Source organism: Montipora foliosa, chromosome 4 (assembly GCF_036669935.1).
Source record: "Montipora foliosa isolate CH-2021 chromosome 4, ASM3666993v2, whole genome shotgun sequence".
In the NCBI taxonomy this organism is placed as follows: domain Eukaryota; kingdom Metazoa; phylum Cnidaria; class Anthozoa; order Scleractinia; family Acroporidae; genus Montipora; species Montipora foliosa.
Genome location: NC_090872.1, coordinates 29,650,132 through 29,664,136, shown reverse-complemented (window position 1 = coordinate 29,664,136; position 14,005 = coordinate 29,650,132). Strand labels below are relative to the sequence as shown.

The 14,005-nt window shown below is 40.3% G+C and overlaps 1 protein-coding gene across 2 annotated transcripts in view; it reads left to right on the top strand.

The window, feature by feature from the left end:
* Positions 1–7,237: 7,237 nt before the first annotated feature.
* The window catches only part of LOC137999160 (2'-5'-oligoadenylate synthase 1-like), a 10,680-nt gene continuing 3,912 nt past the window's right edge, over positions 7,238–14,005 (top strand). Inside the window, exons 1-5 of one of the 2 annotated variants that reach the window (XM_068844999.1) lie at positions 7,240–7,641; positions 8,791–8,874; positions 10,380–10,552; positions 12,293–12,566; positions 13,433–13,820. In XM_068844999.1, coding sequence (XP_068701100.1) covers positions 7,422–7,641; positions 8,791–8,874; positions 10,380–10,552; positions 12,293–12,566; positions 13,433–13,820 — 1,139 coding nt within the window. In that variant the 5' untranslated portion in view covers positions 7,240–7,421. Of the gene's footprint in view, positions 7,642–8,790; positions 8,875–10,379; positions 10,553–12,292; positions 12,567–13,432; positions 13,821–14,005 lie in introns of both variants that reach the window. The other variant, XM_068845000.1, reaches the window with a different exon arrangement.

The window sequence follows — 14,005 nt, the reverse complement described above, 5'->3', positions numbered from 1 at the left end:
TGCTATGGTTGTGTTTTTTATGGACTATTAAAAGGCTTTCAGTGCTAAATTAATTGATAACATCAGAGAAAAATCTTGAATGTTGACGTCAAAGTTTTGATATCAATATGGAATATCGAAAAAACACAAAATATCGACAAATATCGTACTCGCATTGTATCGATTTGAAAAACTACTAAAAGCCCACGACTAGTCATAAACAGTTCACTTTGCTCTGCATTGTTTTGATGAACACACTTGTTCTGGAGTGTCAATAGCAAAGCTCCCAGTCCCAAGCGCGTGCAAGCGGAGCACCATTGAAGCCCCATTAGGGGAGGGGGGCGGGTCTTAGTATCCCGTATCCCATTAATTTTTGACTTAAATGTCCTGTATCCCGTTAATTCCTGTGGTTTTGTATCCCTAAACTGTAAGTTAAAGGTAAAGTCACTTTATTTAACGTCGGTAGTTCCTTCAGCTACGAGGCTGGTATCAATGGAAGCCGACGGAAGTTACTTTTGGTGACGTCATATATTGTGTCCCTGAGAGGGCCGGAGGGGGAGGGTTTTTCTCGAATACATTCTCTGGAGAGGATTGATTTATATCGTTATATCTTGTTTCTTCCTCTACATTGACCAACGAATCTATCTTATTGTTTTAAAAAATTTGATGCTCGGTATCCCGGAATCTCTTCTATCCGGTCAATTTTCCCCCAAATATCCCGTGTCACTATAAATTTTTACCTAAATATCCCGTATCCCGATAGCCCCTAATAGGGCCTCTCCATAGCAAAAGAATATGTACCTATGCGATTGTCAGGCAAGCGTGCATCCATACTCTCTGATTGGTTTTCACACGCAGGTGCGTTATGCGTGCAGAGCCGACAATATGTCTCTTTAAATATTTAGCTTATTACTGTTCAAACCACAATAATCGATAAATACCATACTATATCTGGTACCGTTTTTTTTCATTCTTCCTTTTCATTTATTTTACTCAGTTTCTTACGTACTCTTACTCGATATTTTTCTTTTTTCTTTTTCAATTTAAGTTAACTCGCTCCTTTAAGAGTAGATTGAGCGGGGAGATATTTCGCGTTTATCATCAGACTTGCCAATCGTCATACGAAAAATGTTGCCACGCCATTTCCTTCATCTCTGTTCCTCTCTGATTTGCTCGCTGACAAATGCGAAAAAGAGACTACCTATCAAGCTATAAAGATGTCCAAAGGAAGCGGTACACTATACAGTGGATTCCGGCCTTGAGGTCACCTCGTTACTTTCGGCACTTTTTCTCTTCGAGGCGAATTAAGAAAACTATCATACATGTTCTCATAAGAAATTTCATTTCGTGCAGCCAGCCCGTGAATGCGGCCAATCGCCACACTGTTAAATTCCAACCTGTATAGTGCATCATAAATTCACAAACAATAACGAGGCTCTTTTTAAGTGAGTTCGAGACCTTTGCTTTGAAAAAGATAGCATTTGAAGCCATTTGGTCTTGTTTGTAAAATTCAGTTATGCTCATCTCACTTGAAAGAGAACCCCGCTAATACGGCCATTCCGTTAACGGCTAGATTCCCATGATATCCTATCAGTTAGAGGACTCTTTACGAGTACAAGATCAAATATCAGACTTTCTTATCCTTCTGTGCTGCCATCGTCCACAAATACCACAAACAATAAAAGCTTGTTTTTAATTAAAGGGAAATTTCGGGCCTACCAAGAAGGTTCCATAGGAATTTTGCCATTTGTATTACTGACTTCCTGAATCAACAGCTCTGCCGCAGTGCGAGTTCTCCCGAAGTACATTGCAAACTCGTCCTCACATAAATAGCTACGCAATGTCAACTCTAACAGCTCGTACATTTTTAAAAAATTATTCCCACAAGGCGGGAATAAGCCGTTCTACTGACTATGAAACCGAAGAAAACTCGCCTTTAAGCAGAAAAAGCCCCAGTTCACCACTTCCCCACACCAGAAGAATTTTTGCCTTCTTTAGTATTCCAAAGGAAGCTCGATGAAACGGAAATCTACGTGTCCTGACCATTTTAAATTCGCGGTAATCGGGGTGTTTCATGCTTAGGAACTCGAACATCTACGACCAAAACAAAGTCAGGTTACTAACCAGATGGACTCTTGAACTCCATGGTTCGCATTGTCTGTGGTTTGCAGGTCCATGGAACAGACTTTCTGACCATGTGGTGACGTCATAAACAAGATTGGCGTCACGAGATACCTTCAATCTCAGCGAGGGCAACGTCTTCCTATCGTCTAGCGCATTCAACAGGATTTCGGTACTGAATTCTGATCAGTCGAGAGCCGTACGGTTAATCCTAAACTAACACTAACTCTGATGAAAGGGTTATTCCCAAAACGTGTGACTGTTAATATACAGTTCCTTAATTTGAACGTCTGGGCGACGACACACTAATTCTATGGACTGACTTTTTACGTAAATTTGGTAAATATATTATAAATTAAAAATCACACGACCTCGCGCAATTTAGGTTTTACCATACTCACTTGAAAAGCGCGCTATGAAAGTTAATGTTTTGTTCGGTGACCTGCGCGGTGAAGGTACATTGAGTTTGTTTTGATTGACACATTTTAAATGCACGCGCACTTTTCAATGTTGAGATGACGCAATGTGATGGCAGAAGCCGAAAATAGAATGTGACGACACTAAACGTGTTCGGCTGTGTTCATTTTATTGTGTGGGACTCTTGGGAATTATTTTGCTTTCTCAGAATTAAATTTTGAAAAATCCCAGCTAAGCGTCAATGTTTGATGGGCTCCGTGATTTAAGCAATAGACCACAAGTTTCTATGATTTATTTAAGCAATAGACCACAAGTTTCTATGATTTATTTAAGCAATAGACCACAAGTTTCTATTGTTTATAGGCTGATAAACTACGCGGGATTAAATGCAACCCTCATCCTCAAGGCTTTTTCTAATTAAGTGAAACAGAGCCATCTTTGCTTTTTTAGTTCGCACGGGATAAAGTTGCAATTTTGTAAACAGTCATCAGGCACCTTATTAAAGTATTGGGCACAACAAGAATTTGACGAGCCGGAGAGTGAATCTGGAGAGCTGAGCAAAGCCTGATCTCCCCATCTCCAGGGGGTTACGGTCAGCTACGCGCTCGGCCAATTAGAAATCACTCGCCCGATTACTCCTCGAATTGTACTCCACTAAGTCCTTATTACCATTACTAATCACACTCGTGATAAACAAATCGGGTTCCCGCTGCACGGTCGTCCCCTCCCTGGATTGATGCAGAAATTATCCATTTGTCGAACAAAAAGAACACTGTTTGGCGCAAACTTAAAAAAATCTGGAATCTAATATCTAAAACAAAAGCTGCGTAAGCTTACAAACCAATTGAAAAATCTGATAGAGTCAAGACATTATCAGTACATATGTGATGTGAGTTCTGACATCTATAAGAACCCTAAGAGATTCTGGTCAGCTTTTCAGTCTAAATCTAAATCACGATCCTTGCCTAGAACTGTCAAACGTCTAGGTTTGGAGGCAGTCACTCCAGAAGACAAAGCCAATCTGTTTAACAAGTACTTTTTTCTGTGTTCAGCCAAGAGAATTTTCCTCGAACCTTACTTGATAGTGATAATAATAGTAATCTTTCTCTTAATTCTATCCAGGTTACTATTTCAGAGGTGAGGGACTTCCTTTTGAGTCTTGATGTTACTAAGGCCATGGGTCCTGATGATCTTTCCCCTAGGATCTTAAAGGAGTGTGCTGACGTACTCTCTCCATTACTCTGCGATATTTTTAACAAGTCATTGTCGTCTAGTTCAGTCCTCTCAGGCTTCAAGAGGCTAATATCGTTCCCATCCATAAGGGAGGTGACAAGGGGTTAGTTACAAATTATCCTCCAGTTTCTCTTTTGTCTTGTATCAGCAATGTGATGGAGAGCTGCCTACTTAATGAGCTCTAGCCTCTTCTCGAATATCAAATTTACCATCTTTATCATGGCTTTATTAAATTAAGGGAAGGTCTCGCACTACTCAAATGGTAAGTGTATTGCAAAACATAATAAAAATCCTTGACTCTTCGGGCCCAAGTGGATGTTTTATACTTAGATTTCACAAACGGCTTTCGATTCGGTACCGCACAACCTCCTCTTATATAAGCTTAAGTTATGCAGAATAAGTGGTAGTCTTTTGAAATGGTTTTAGAGCTACCTTTTTGGGCGTTGTCAAAGGGTTGTGATAGAGGGTAGTTCTTCCAACTGGCTTCCCGTAGTTTCAGGCGTGCCACACGAATCTATTCTTGGGCCTTTCTTGTTTTTGCTTTATATAAATGACCTCTCTGGCGTGGTCTCCTCAGAGTCAATCCTCGCTTTGTTTGCAGATGACTCCATGTGTTTTGGAAAGATGAGCACTTTAGAGGATGGCTTGAATTTCCAACAGGATATCTCTGGAATCAAACAGTGGGGTGACTCTTGGGGAATATCATTCAATTCTACCAAATGCAAAATTCTTAGGATATCAAGATCTTTCAATCCTGTTATCCATCCATATCAGATGGGGATTAGTCCGTATTAACATTACAAAAGCACGCAGGTTTGTATCAAAAAGGGTCACCGGCAGCCTCGCTTCCATTCTTAGGCCAGGTAACTTAGCTTTAACTGTAAAATTGTCAATTGGCAAAGGTCTCATGCAGTTTTGCACAAAGGTAAAGTATATATAGGCCCCTTGTTAGACCTCCTTGTGCGCCTAATAAGATGGAATTCATTGGCAAAGTCGGAGGGATCAAGCGCGTGAAGTCCCTCTCTACATTTGAACAAAAAAGTGATATTTAACATTTCTCGCCTCAAGGAAAGAGGCAAGGGACTACAGGAGACAAGTCTGCCCTTGTAGTCCATGTCAGAACGTACGATGAACCTAGCGGTGGCCCTACGCTTATGAAAGGCAGACCAGACAGGGACCCAACTTCCAACTTGCTACGTGCCATTGAAAAATAAGGTAGCTTTTTAGCTTGCATGAGAGCTTTGAACCCACATGTACGCTTTATGAAACCTAAAGAACGATTCACCTTTTTAGTGATGGAGTCAATATGCACTTTCCAGCTGAGGTCTTTTGTACCTGTAAATCCGAGATCACAGTAAGAATCTACAGGACCAATCCAAATATTTAGAATTACAACAACACAATTTACATGATAAAAGCAGTGGGGGCTGTATCAATACAAGGTCACCTATAGCCTCGCAGCCATTCATAGGCTAGGTCGCTGAGCAAACTGTAAAATGGCCTATTCATTTTTTAACCGCGTTGTGCCTTCATGGAATGCATAAGCAGTCGAGCTGCGCTTATGTACTTCTTTGAGTACTTTCAAGCGGCTTCTTAAAAAGCATTAGACAACTATTTTTGATAAACAATTAATCACATCGAACAGTTGTTGCTGGGTCACAAAATGCCACTGCCCAGACTGTAGACTTAAAATTTGCTTCTTTATTTTGATCAATAACTAATTAAATTTTAGTTTTATTCGGAGAGCTTATTTATAGGTGGTTTTCACTTGTCCAGCTTCTCCACAACATTGTAATTTGTTGGAAGGCTAATAAATAAATAAATTAACCCCTCACTACAGGCTCCTTCTTCTCAATTAAACCTCGAGCTAAGCGGGCAATGTATCTCTTACGTAAAATTCTAGAGCCATCTAAATAGGCTAAAATTAGTAACATAACAACATGATACAAAGCAACTGATGAAAACTGCTGATTCATGCTGACGCAATGTAAACACCAGGCCAAGAAATTAATGTTCAAGAAACCGAAAACGAAAACGAAACCTCCGGAGCGAAACGCAACCGGAACTGCCGAAACAATCAAAACACCGGAACGAAACCATTGGAACTATCGAAACACCGAAACGAAACCAACGAAACAATCGAAACACCAGATGAAACCACCGGAACGCACGAAATATCTATAAGAACTTGAACAAAACCATCGAAACAGACTCACTAAACACCACCGAGACTCGAACGTCCGGGCAGATTGTCCCTTCGAGTTTCCTGTTTCAGTTTTCCTTCACTCACAATCTTTGCAGATTCCCTCGGCACATACGAAGAGTGAAACCAAAAAATTATTTTATTTTTTTTCATTATTTTTCCTTCTACATCTCAAATTAACTATGTCACGCATGTGAAGTGTCTGCCCATCAGCACACAAAGACCAAACGAAAAAGCACTTCTGCGCACCGGTGGGTCAGTTGGTCGAGAAACGGGCTGTAAAGCGGGAGGTCGCGGGCTCGAACCTCGGCCGGATCAACCATCAGGATCTTAAAACAACAGAGAAGAAAGTGCTGCCTTTATAATTTCATCTGCAAATTTCAAGTCTCCTCGAATAAAAAAAATGACCATAAACAGTAGACCCCGTCTCACGTTACAGAATCCACACACCATTCGAGAAGAGTAGAAGTGGCCGGCTTGGCGGTGATGTCTATAAAAAGGCTTGTTGTATATGAGGCCACCTAAGCAGAAACAGCCATAAGTCAAAAAGGGACTTTGCCGAGTGCTGGAATATGTAGACGTAGACGTCACCGAAGGCTTTCAGATTCCTGAAAATTTGGAGCTTTTGGCGTAAAAACGCCGTTGGAAACAGTGCAAAGACCGTTGTTTCGGTGGTTTCGTTCCGGCGGTTTCGTTTCGGTGTTTCGGGTTTTAGTACATGCCTCCAAGAATATTCAAGAACAATCTAGACATGTAAGAGCATTCCAGACAAACACGCAACGCCTGCATGCAATTTTAATACATAACAAGGTGGATCATGCTACATTGAGTTCTCAAATCACTGGTTCAATGTACAACAACCATCACAGAATCTGTAGAAAACGATATTTAAATAAAACACTGGACGCCTGAAAAAGGGCATAAATATATTCATCCCAAGTAGATTCCGAGCAGTCCCTTCATATATTTGTTTGCGTGACAAAACACTGCCTCAAGACTGCCTCAGAAATGCCGCTGACTTACTGCTCGTAGGCTACATCCCAAGTAACGGTGCATGGGAAAAAGCGGCAGTAAACAGATGCTATTAAACTTCAAATGTAATCAGGAGCTGTGGCCTGGGCGATAATTTCATTTTAAAAGAAAACTGAAATTTTGTTGTCCATTTGGCATGGGTTCCACACTAACCTCCTAAGGTATGCATGAACGCAGGTGGTTAAAAGGGGGGAAGGCCCTGGCAATGAGTCATACAAAGTCGGCAAGGATTGGCTGGGAAAAAAGAAAGTTACGTAAAGCGAAAGTTGGTTGGCTCAAATGTACTTAGGGAAAATTCCCAAAGTCTTCTCAAAATTAAGGAAGCACCTACGCCGTTGATTAATCTTCCATAACACAAGGATTTAAGCATTGTCGCTGCTTCAACCGCGGAAGACACTTTTCGATCCTTCTCGAAGCTGTACATCTAGAGCACGTTATGTCACAGAGAAGCACACAGAAAGGAAGTCGGCGAGTACATGTGCAATGCTATGTGTGTTCTAAGAGTGTGCAAAAATACAAGTTACGTCTACATATCAGAAAGTTCCATGAGGAGCTCTGTCCTGTGTCATGTTCTGATTGCGAGGCAAAGTTCATGGAAGAGACAGATTTGGATAACCATCACAGAAACGGATGCAGTCCCCGTCGAAAGCAAATAGGTAAAGCATGGTTTTCACTAGCGACGCTAGCACAAGCGCAAGGACAAGCACAAGCATAAGCAGCTTATGCTAGTGAAATCGAAAGTTTGCGACTTCCGTGATGCTTGGTTTCACGTTACGTCATCGCCTCCCAGATGTTGGTCAGCGGTTGTCAGTCACACACGCCCCTTAATGACATTTGTTCATATTTCGAAACTAAAATTTAGGTGGACGTCAATCAAATGTTTCCATGACAGTAGTCCTGTTCTCTTGGAAGCATTTGAATACGTCATGGAAGCATTTGATTACCGTCCAACTAAAATTTACTTTTGAATTATGAAAAAATGCCTTTGAGGGGCGCGTGCGGCTGATAACCGCTGCAATGCATATTGCATTTGTACTTTTTGCTCTTTGGTCGAAGTTTGCAAAATAAATAATGTTCGAGGAGTGAACTGTCCATTTTATGTGGATGAATTTGCTTTGGTTCAATGTTCGTTCGACGTCTAGCAGCGCTATATAGGCAAGGATTAAGACGTATGCATGTTTTAGATTTGATGCAAAAAAAGAACAAGAAAGAAAGCAGTGAAAACAAACACGAAATATTTATTTTAACAAGAGTTGCACTTGGCAATGCTGGAAGATCCAATTTCGGTACCAAATGGAAGCTCATTCGCACGCCACATTGGATTCTTTCTCAAAGAACCGCCTTGGGTTAAAATATATTTTCCAGACGAGTCTAAATTTTGTTCTCCCATTTTTTTTTTGGTTGAAGACGTATACTGTTTTATGCAAAAAAATAAAACTAAAGAAGCAACTTTTATTTAATATTCAACGAAATGTTTCAACTTTTCTTTCTCTTGTTTCTTTTAGCTTTTGTCTGTTCAGAACATCAACTACGAAACCCTTTAAAATCCGGAATTGTTCCAGAAAAGGGCAGAGGATTAGAGAGCCTAAAATTTCCCCGCATAGCGGGGCATTAGCGCCCATTAGAAACGGCAAATGCCTAATCCCCGCGTAATCTCCGGGATGGGGCGCGGGGGTTACATCGACTCGTGCATTAAAAAGCCGACCTTCATGGACAAACCCCAATGAATTAGCAATAACTCCATTTTACTTCCAAGTTGTTTTGCGAAATATATGATGTGAAATACATGATGTTCCTTTGTTTAGCTGCAAAGTCATTTGTAACAGCCAACTTACGGAGTGCTTTGGATAACCATCACAGAAATGGATGTCCCCACCAAAGGCAAATAAGTAAGCATAAAGCAATGTGATAAATTATTGTAACCCGTGAACTTTTTCCTAAAAAGTTGATGACCCATTTCGAAGTTGTCAAAATACTTTGCGACCCATCCGACTTAGGGAACAACGTACTGGTGTTCCGATGGAGCAAGATTTCCGCACAGCCCCATACATTATTATGTAGGGGAAATTTGAATGCCTAATTAAGTATGGAGTTGTAAGGAGATCTGCCCCCCACTCTGATTGAAGATTTTTATCCACGCCATTTATCAGTAGTTTTCGGCCAGTTCTACCCACAAACAACTTTATCCTTCATATGGGTTAAAAAGCCAACCTTCATGGCCAAACCTCAACGAATTAGCAACAACTTCATTTTATTTTCAAGGTGTTTTTCGAAATACATGAAAGTCATTTGTAATAGCCAACATACTAGGGCATGCATGGACACAGCTACTTTGCAAAAAGCCAAATTCCACATAACATGCACATGGGAAATCAAATGTAGCCTAGCTTGCAATTGGTGCATACTTTGGCAGTGGTTTTTGAACTTACGTACTTATAGCGCATACACCAAGTGATAATTGTGAAGGCTGAAGATGCAACTTCCCAACTTTCATTCTAAATACCAACTAAAATCAACCGAAGCACTTTATTAATGGCTTGACAATGGTTTTCTTTCCCTTTTTTGTAAGTGGAATAAAAATCTAATTCATATGCAAAACATGAAATCCTCAAAAGGTACAAAATCCGGGAAATGGACCAAGTACTTGTGAAAATTTTCTCTAGTTTCTGATCACCTGGGGAGGCAAAGTTTGAAGATTTTGTTGAATTGGAGTCAGACCATTTAAATTATTTTATTTTCGGAATCAGCAGTTCGCTCTCCTCGAAAAACCGAAAAGAACGCCACCCTTGCCACCAGACCAGTTATTTAACCCTTTGTGGTACGGATGTATTGTTCCAGTGAACATGTTTTTGTTGTTCAGGTCGATCCAACTTTATCGTGGAAAATTAAACCAGCTGGAACGAGAGAAAAACGGAAGTGTCAGCTTCTCCTTTTCATACTGAAACCCAGCATGCAACACTATACAAACGGGTTCAAAATATGCGCACCATTCATGCAACTTTGCAAACTGAGCTGTACGCGGTTACTAACAAAAATGGTAAAAGTGAGAATGATATTTCGTCCGTTTTGTGTTAATTCCTGAAGTCTTGCATTCAAGCTGCCACGAATAAATCATAAATATTTATTAATATATCAGTACTGAAAATGGTCAAAGTCATATGTTAATTATACTTTGATGGATATGCGAGTAGAAAGCTTTTTTTACACCCTGTTTTTGCTGCTTTCTTTTTCTTTCCTTTTCCGCAAGCTCGCGGAAACGAGGCAGGGGGGCAGTTTCAGTACCCTGCAAGACAGTACATCACGCAACAGGTAACACACTGCACACACAACACAGCCAACAACGCTAAAGCGAGCTAGCTGGCTAACTTTGTGCTCGATCCTTCCATTATTTCAGAGATGTCTTTTGAAAATGTTGACTTCAGTAACAGCTCTGCTGTTAATAAATTCATTACCAACGATCTCCAACTTGACGAGGCCAGCAGGATTGCAATTTCCCAGGTTGTAGACCTACTGTACAATCACCTCCAACATAATCTACCTCAGTTCAGCATAAACAAGCTCGTTAAGGTAAGAGTCACTGCCTTGTGTATCGAATGTTAATATAAGGAAACGTTCATAAATTAGTGCGCCGCGAGGAGAGGGTATTAAAAGTGGAATTTCAAAGTTTAGTTTCAAAAAAGTGAAAGTACCAAATATATTTGACCCCACCCCTCCCACCCCATTTCCTTCGTGAGGCAACAGAATAAGTTTTTACCCTGACAAAACTATGGGGTTTTGAAGATATCTAGATTGCCATATAAGATGCTTCAAAGACTTACAGTTGTCGTTTCCGAGTGGAGAAAGACCAGCCCAGTTGGTCCGCATGCGCACGTACATTCAATGGTTCATGACTGATCTCTTCCTGATCTGCATGGTCGGCGCGGACTGATCAACTCAATGAAGTACTTGCACGTAGGAGGCTCGAGGCTAAGGAGGCTCGAACCAGTTTCAACGCTTCCCAGTGACGCCCTTATTAGAGGGAATGGCACCACAACGTTGTATCATGTATTGGCATTATTGTGGTACCAAATGAAACACGAATAATTGCTGAACAAGATACAGTCATTATTGTGACGTAATATGTCACCGTGGCAACGGGCAAAGCCCTGCAAAAACACCCTTTATTTTGTTTGTAGTTGCTTATATCTCAAAAACGAACTCAGTGACCCCCATTTTTTATTTCTGAAAAGTAATCGGAAGGGCAAGCAAGATCAAACTCTCTGCAAAGTTTAAAAAAATTTTGTCAAGTGGATTCAGAGCCACCTTAATTTTGTGATTTCGTTAAGGTAGCTCTGAATCCTCTAGACAGAATTTTTTTAAACGTTGCCGAAAGTTTCATCGTGGCCTTCTAATCACTTTTCAGCAATAAAAAAGGGGGTCATCGAGTTCGTTTTTGAGATATGACGAACTAAATCCAAAATATAGGGTGTTTTTGCTAGGCTCTCCCGTTGCCAAGGTAACTTATTACTTCACAATAATGATCACATCTTGTTTTGAAATGATCAGTGTTTTATATTGTACCATAACATTGCTGTTACGTGATATAGTGTTGTAGCGCCATTCGATCTAAACAGAGAGTCTTCTAAGTGTTGAAACCCTTTCGATCCTCCTTAAGTGCTGCGTTTAGCTTATTCGCTGATGCAAATCACCACAGAGTTTTTCTAAAATTCCATCCCTGCTATAGTGCCATAGTAACCAGGGAAACGTCAGGTAGCATTTCACTTCCGATAGGAAGTGCTAGTCTTCGAAATATTTCATGCTTATGAAGTACATGAATAAAATTAATACAAGAAAACAGACAAAGCCTAAACACAAATGAAAATCAAATTGCACGGTATAAAATTGGTTTGTAGGGGACGATTTAATTTTGCAAATTAAACATTGTTGAAGGACAAACTCGGTCGGCAGACACGTAAGGGTTAGTCTCTATATCCTGAGTTTCAACCGCAAATTTTTGAGAAACTATGCTCTCAGAAATGCATTTTTCTGCGTTGTGTGGGCATTTTTGTAGGTATTTTGCTTATACTGGGACTTTCAGGGGTCATAATGTAGTGTCAAGTCAAATCCCGAACAAGATGTAGAAAACTTATTAATTCATACATTTCTTCAGGGTCCTTCAGGCACGCAGCGTGGCTGAGTGCCGGATTCGCTCTGACCGCTCACTAGATTTGTTTGGCATCAGCTCTTTGTGTGTTTTTTGTTTTGTTTTTTTTTCCAAGATATGCTGTATTGTTAATAAATATCGCTTGTCCTTTCAACACAATTCAGGGGGGATCTGTCGGAAAGGGAACAGCTGTCAAGGACAAAGCAGACATCGACTGTGTGGTTTTCCTCAATAATGCGAAAACCATGGAAGAGCACAAAGATAATTTGCAGAATACGAAGAACCGCCTGGAGTTATGCCTCAAACAGAGTCCCTATAAAGACCGAATCACCTTTGGTAAACAGACACCCTTCGCCGTGAAATTCCATTTCCGCCTGGATTTGTCTCGAGAATTTGACATTGACTTGCTGCCGGCATTTACAACTTACCAGAGTCGAGGTAAAATAGGATTTTAATCATAATGCGATCTGTCTCGTTGCGAGCTCGTGGCCGTAGCAACGGGTCCCAAATTTGACACATTATAATAATCGAGACAATCGAATTACGTATAAAATTCAGAAAATATTCGTGTCAGGTCAATTTTCGGTAAAAGCTTTGTCCAAGAAAGCTAATAAAATGAGGAAGATAAATCCTCTCCACTCAAGAATTCGTAATTAATGTTAAAATGGGCAAATATGAGTGGTAAACTGATTTTAGTGTTTCGTAAATACTTTTGTTCTTGGGCCATCGTAGTTTGATTAAAAATAAGACACAAACAGCTGAGCACATACGAAACGTCAAGTCATAATCAAAATGAACAAGTTCAATATTTTTATCACTGCTGTTTGTGTCTGATTTTAGTGTTATTTTCGTTTTTAATTTGTCTTTCAACTTTTTTTTTTGTAAAATGTTTTAGTTTTCTGTGAATAAGTTATATATTTTTGGAAAGCTTATTTTCTTATCTTAAAAATGATGTATTGCTTTCCCCCGAACTTTAAATACTTCTTGAGAAAAAAAACATTTTTTAGCGATGTCTGATTTCGCGGCTTTCTGTTGGAAGGGAATGTCCAAAAAGAGTTAAATTAACCCAACCTCAATACAAGTCAATTGTTTGTCAGCCACACTAGTTTTATGTAGAGACCGTCCCCTTTTGGCCAGCGTCCCTGCTTGCTGCAGTTTATAGTCCATAATGGGTTCTATTTGATTGCAATTTCATTGTTTCGGGGATTACATAAACTTTTGAACAATGTGAATTAGCTCTGTGTGTGTCCACGTTGAACGAAGCCAAGTTAATTGGAATGTGTATTTTAATTTGCACTTTGCAGAACAACTGTACAAAGAAATTATTGGTTGTACAACGCGAGACAGGAGTTATTACTCAGTAGGTCTTACGGAATTACAAGTGGATTTTGTCAAGGGTCAACCGGCGATCGTGAAAAACCTAATCCGCCTTGTAAAGTACTGGCGCAAAACCTGCATTGAAGACAAAAGTGCTGGTAAAACTAGACTGCCACTTTCGTATTCACTGGAGCTCATCACCATATACTGTTGGGAGGAGGCTGGAAAACCCATCCCATTTGACATTCGGGTCGGTTTTAAAGCTGTTCTTCAACAGTTGGTCGATAATCGCCACATAGCCGTCTGTTGGTGTAAATACTACTCTGAGGCTCTCGCTAACAGAGGAATGGAGGGGATGACTATGAGTGATAAAAGGTTCGTGACATTCGGGTCGGTTTTAAAGCTGTTCTTCAACAGTTGGTCGATAATCGCCACATAGACGTCTGTTGGTGTAAATACTACTCTGAGGCTCTCGCTAATAGAGGAATCGAGGGGATGACTATGAGTGATAAAAGGTTCATTTTTGTCCCTGTACAGGGAAAATCGCAAGCAAGACCTGG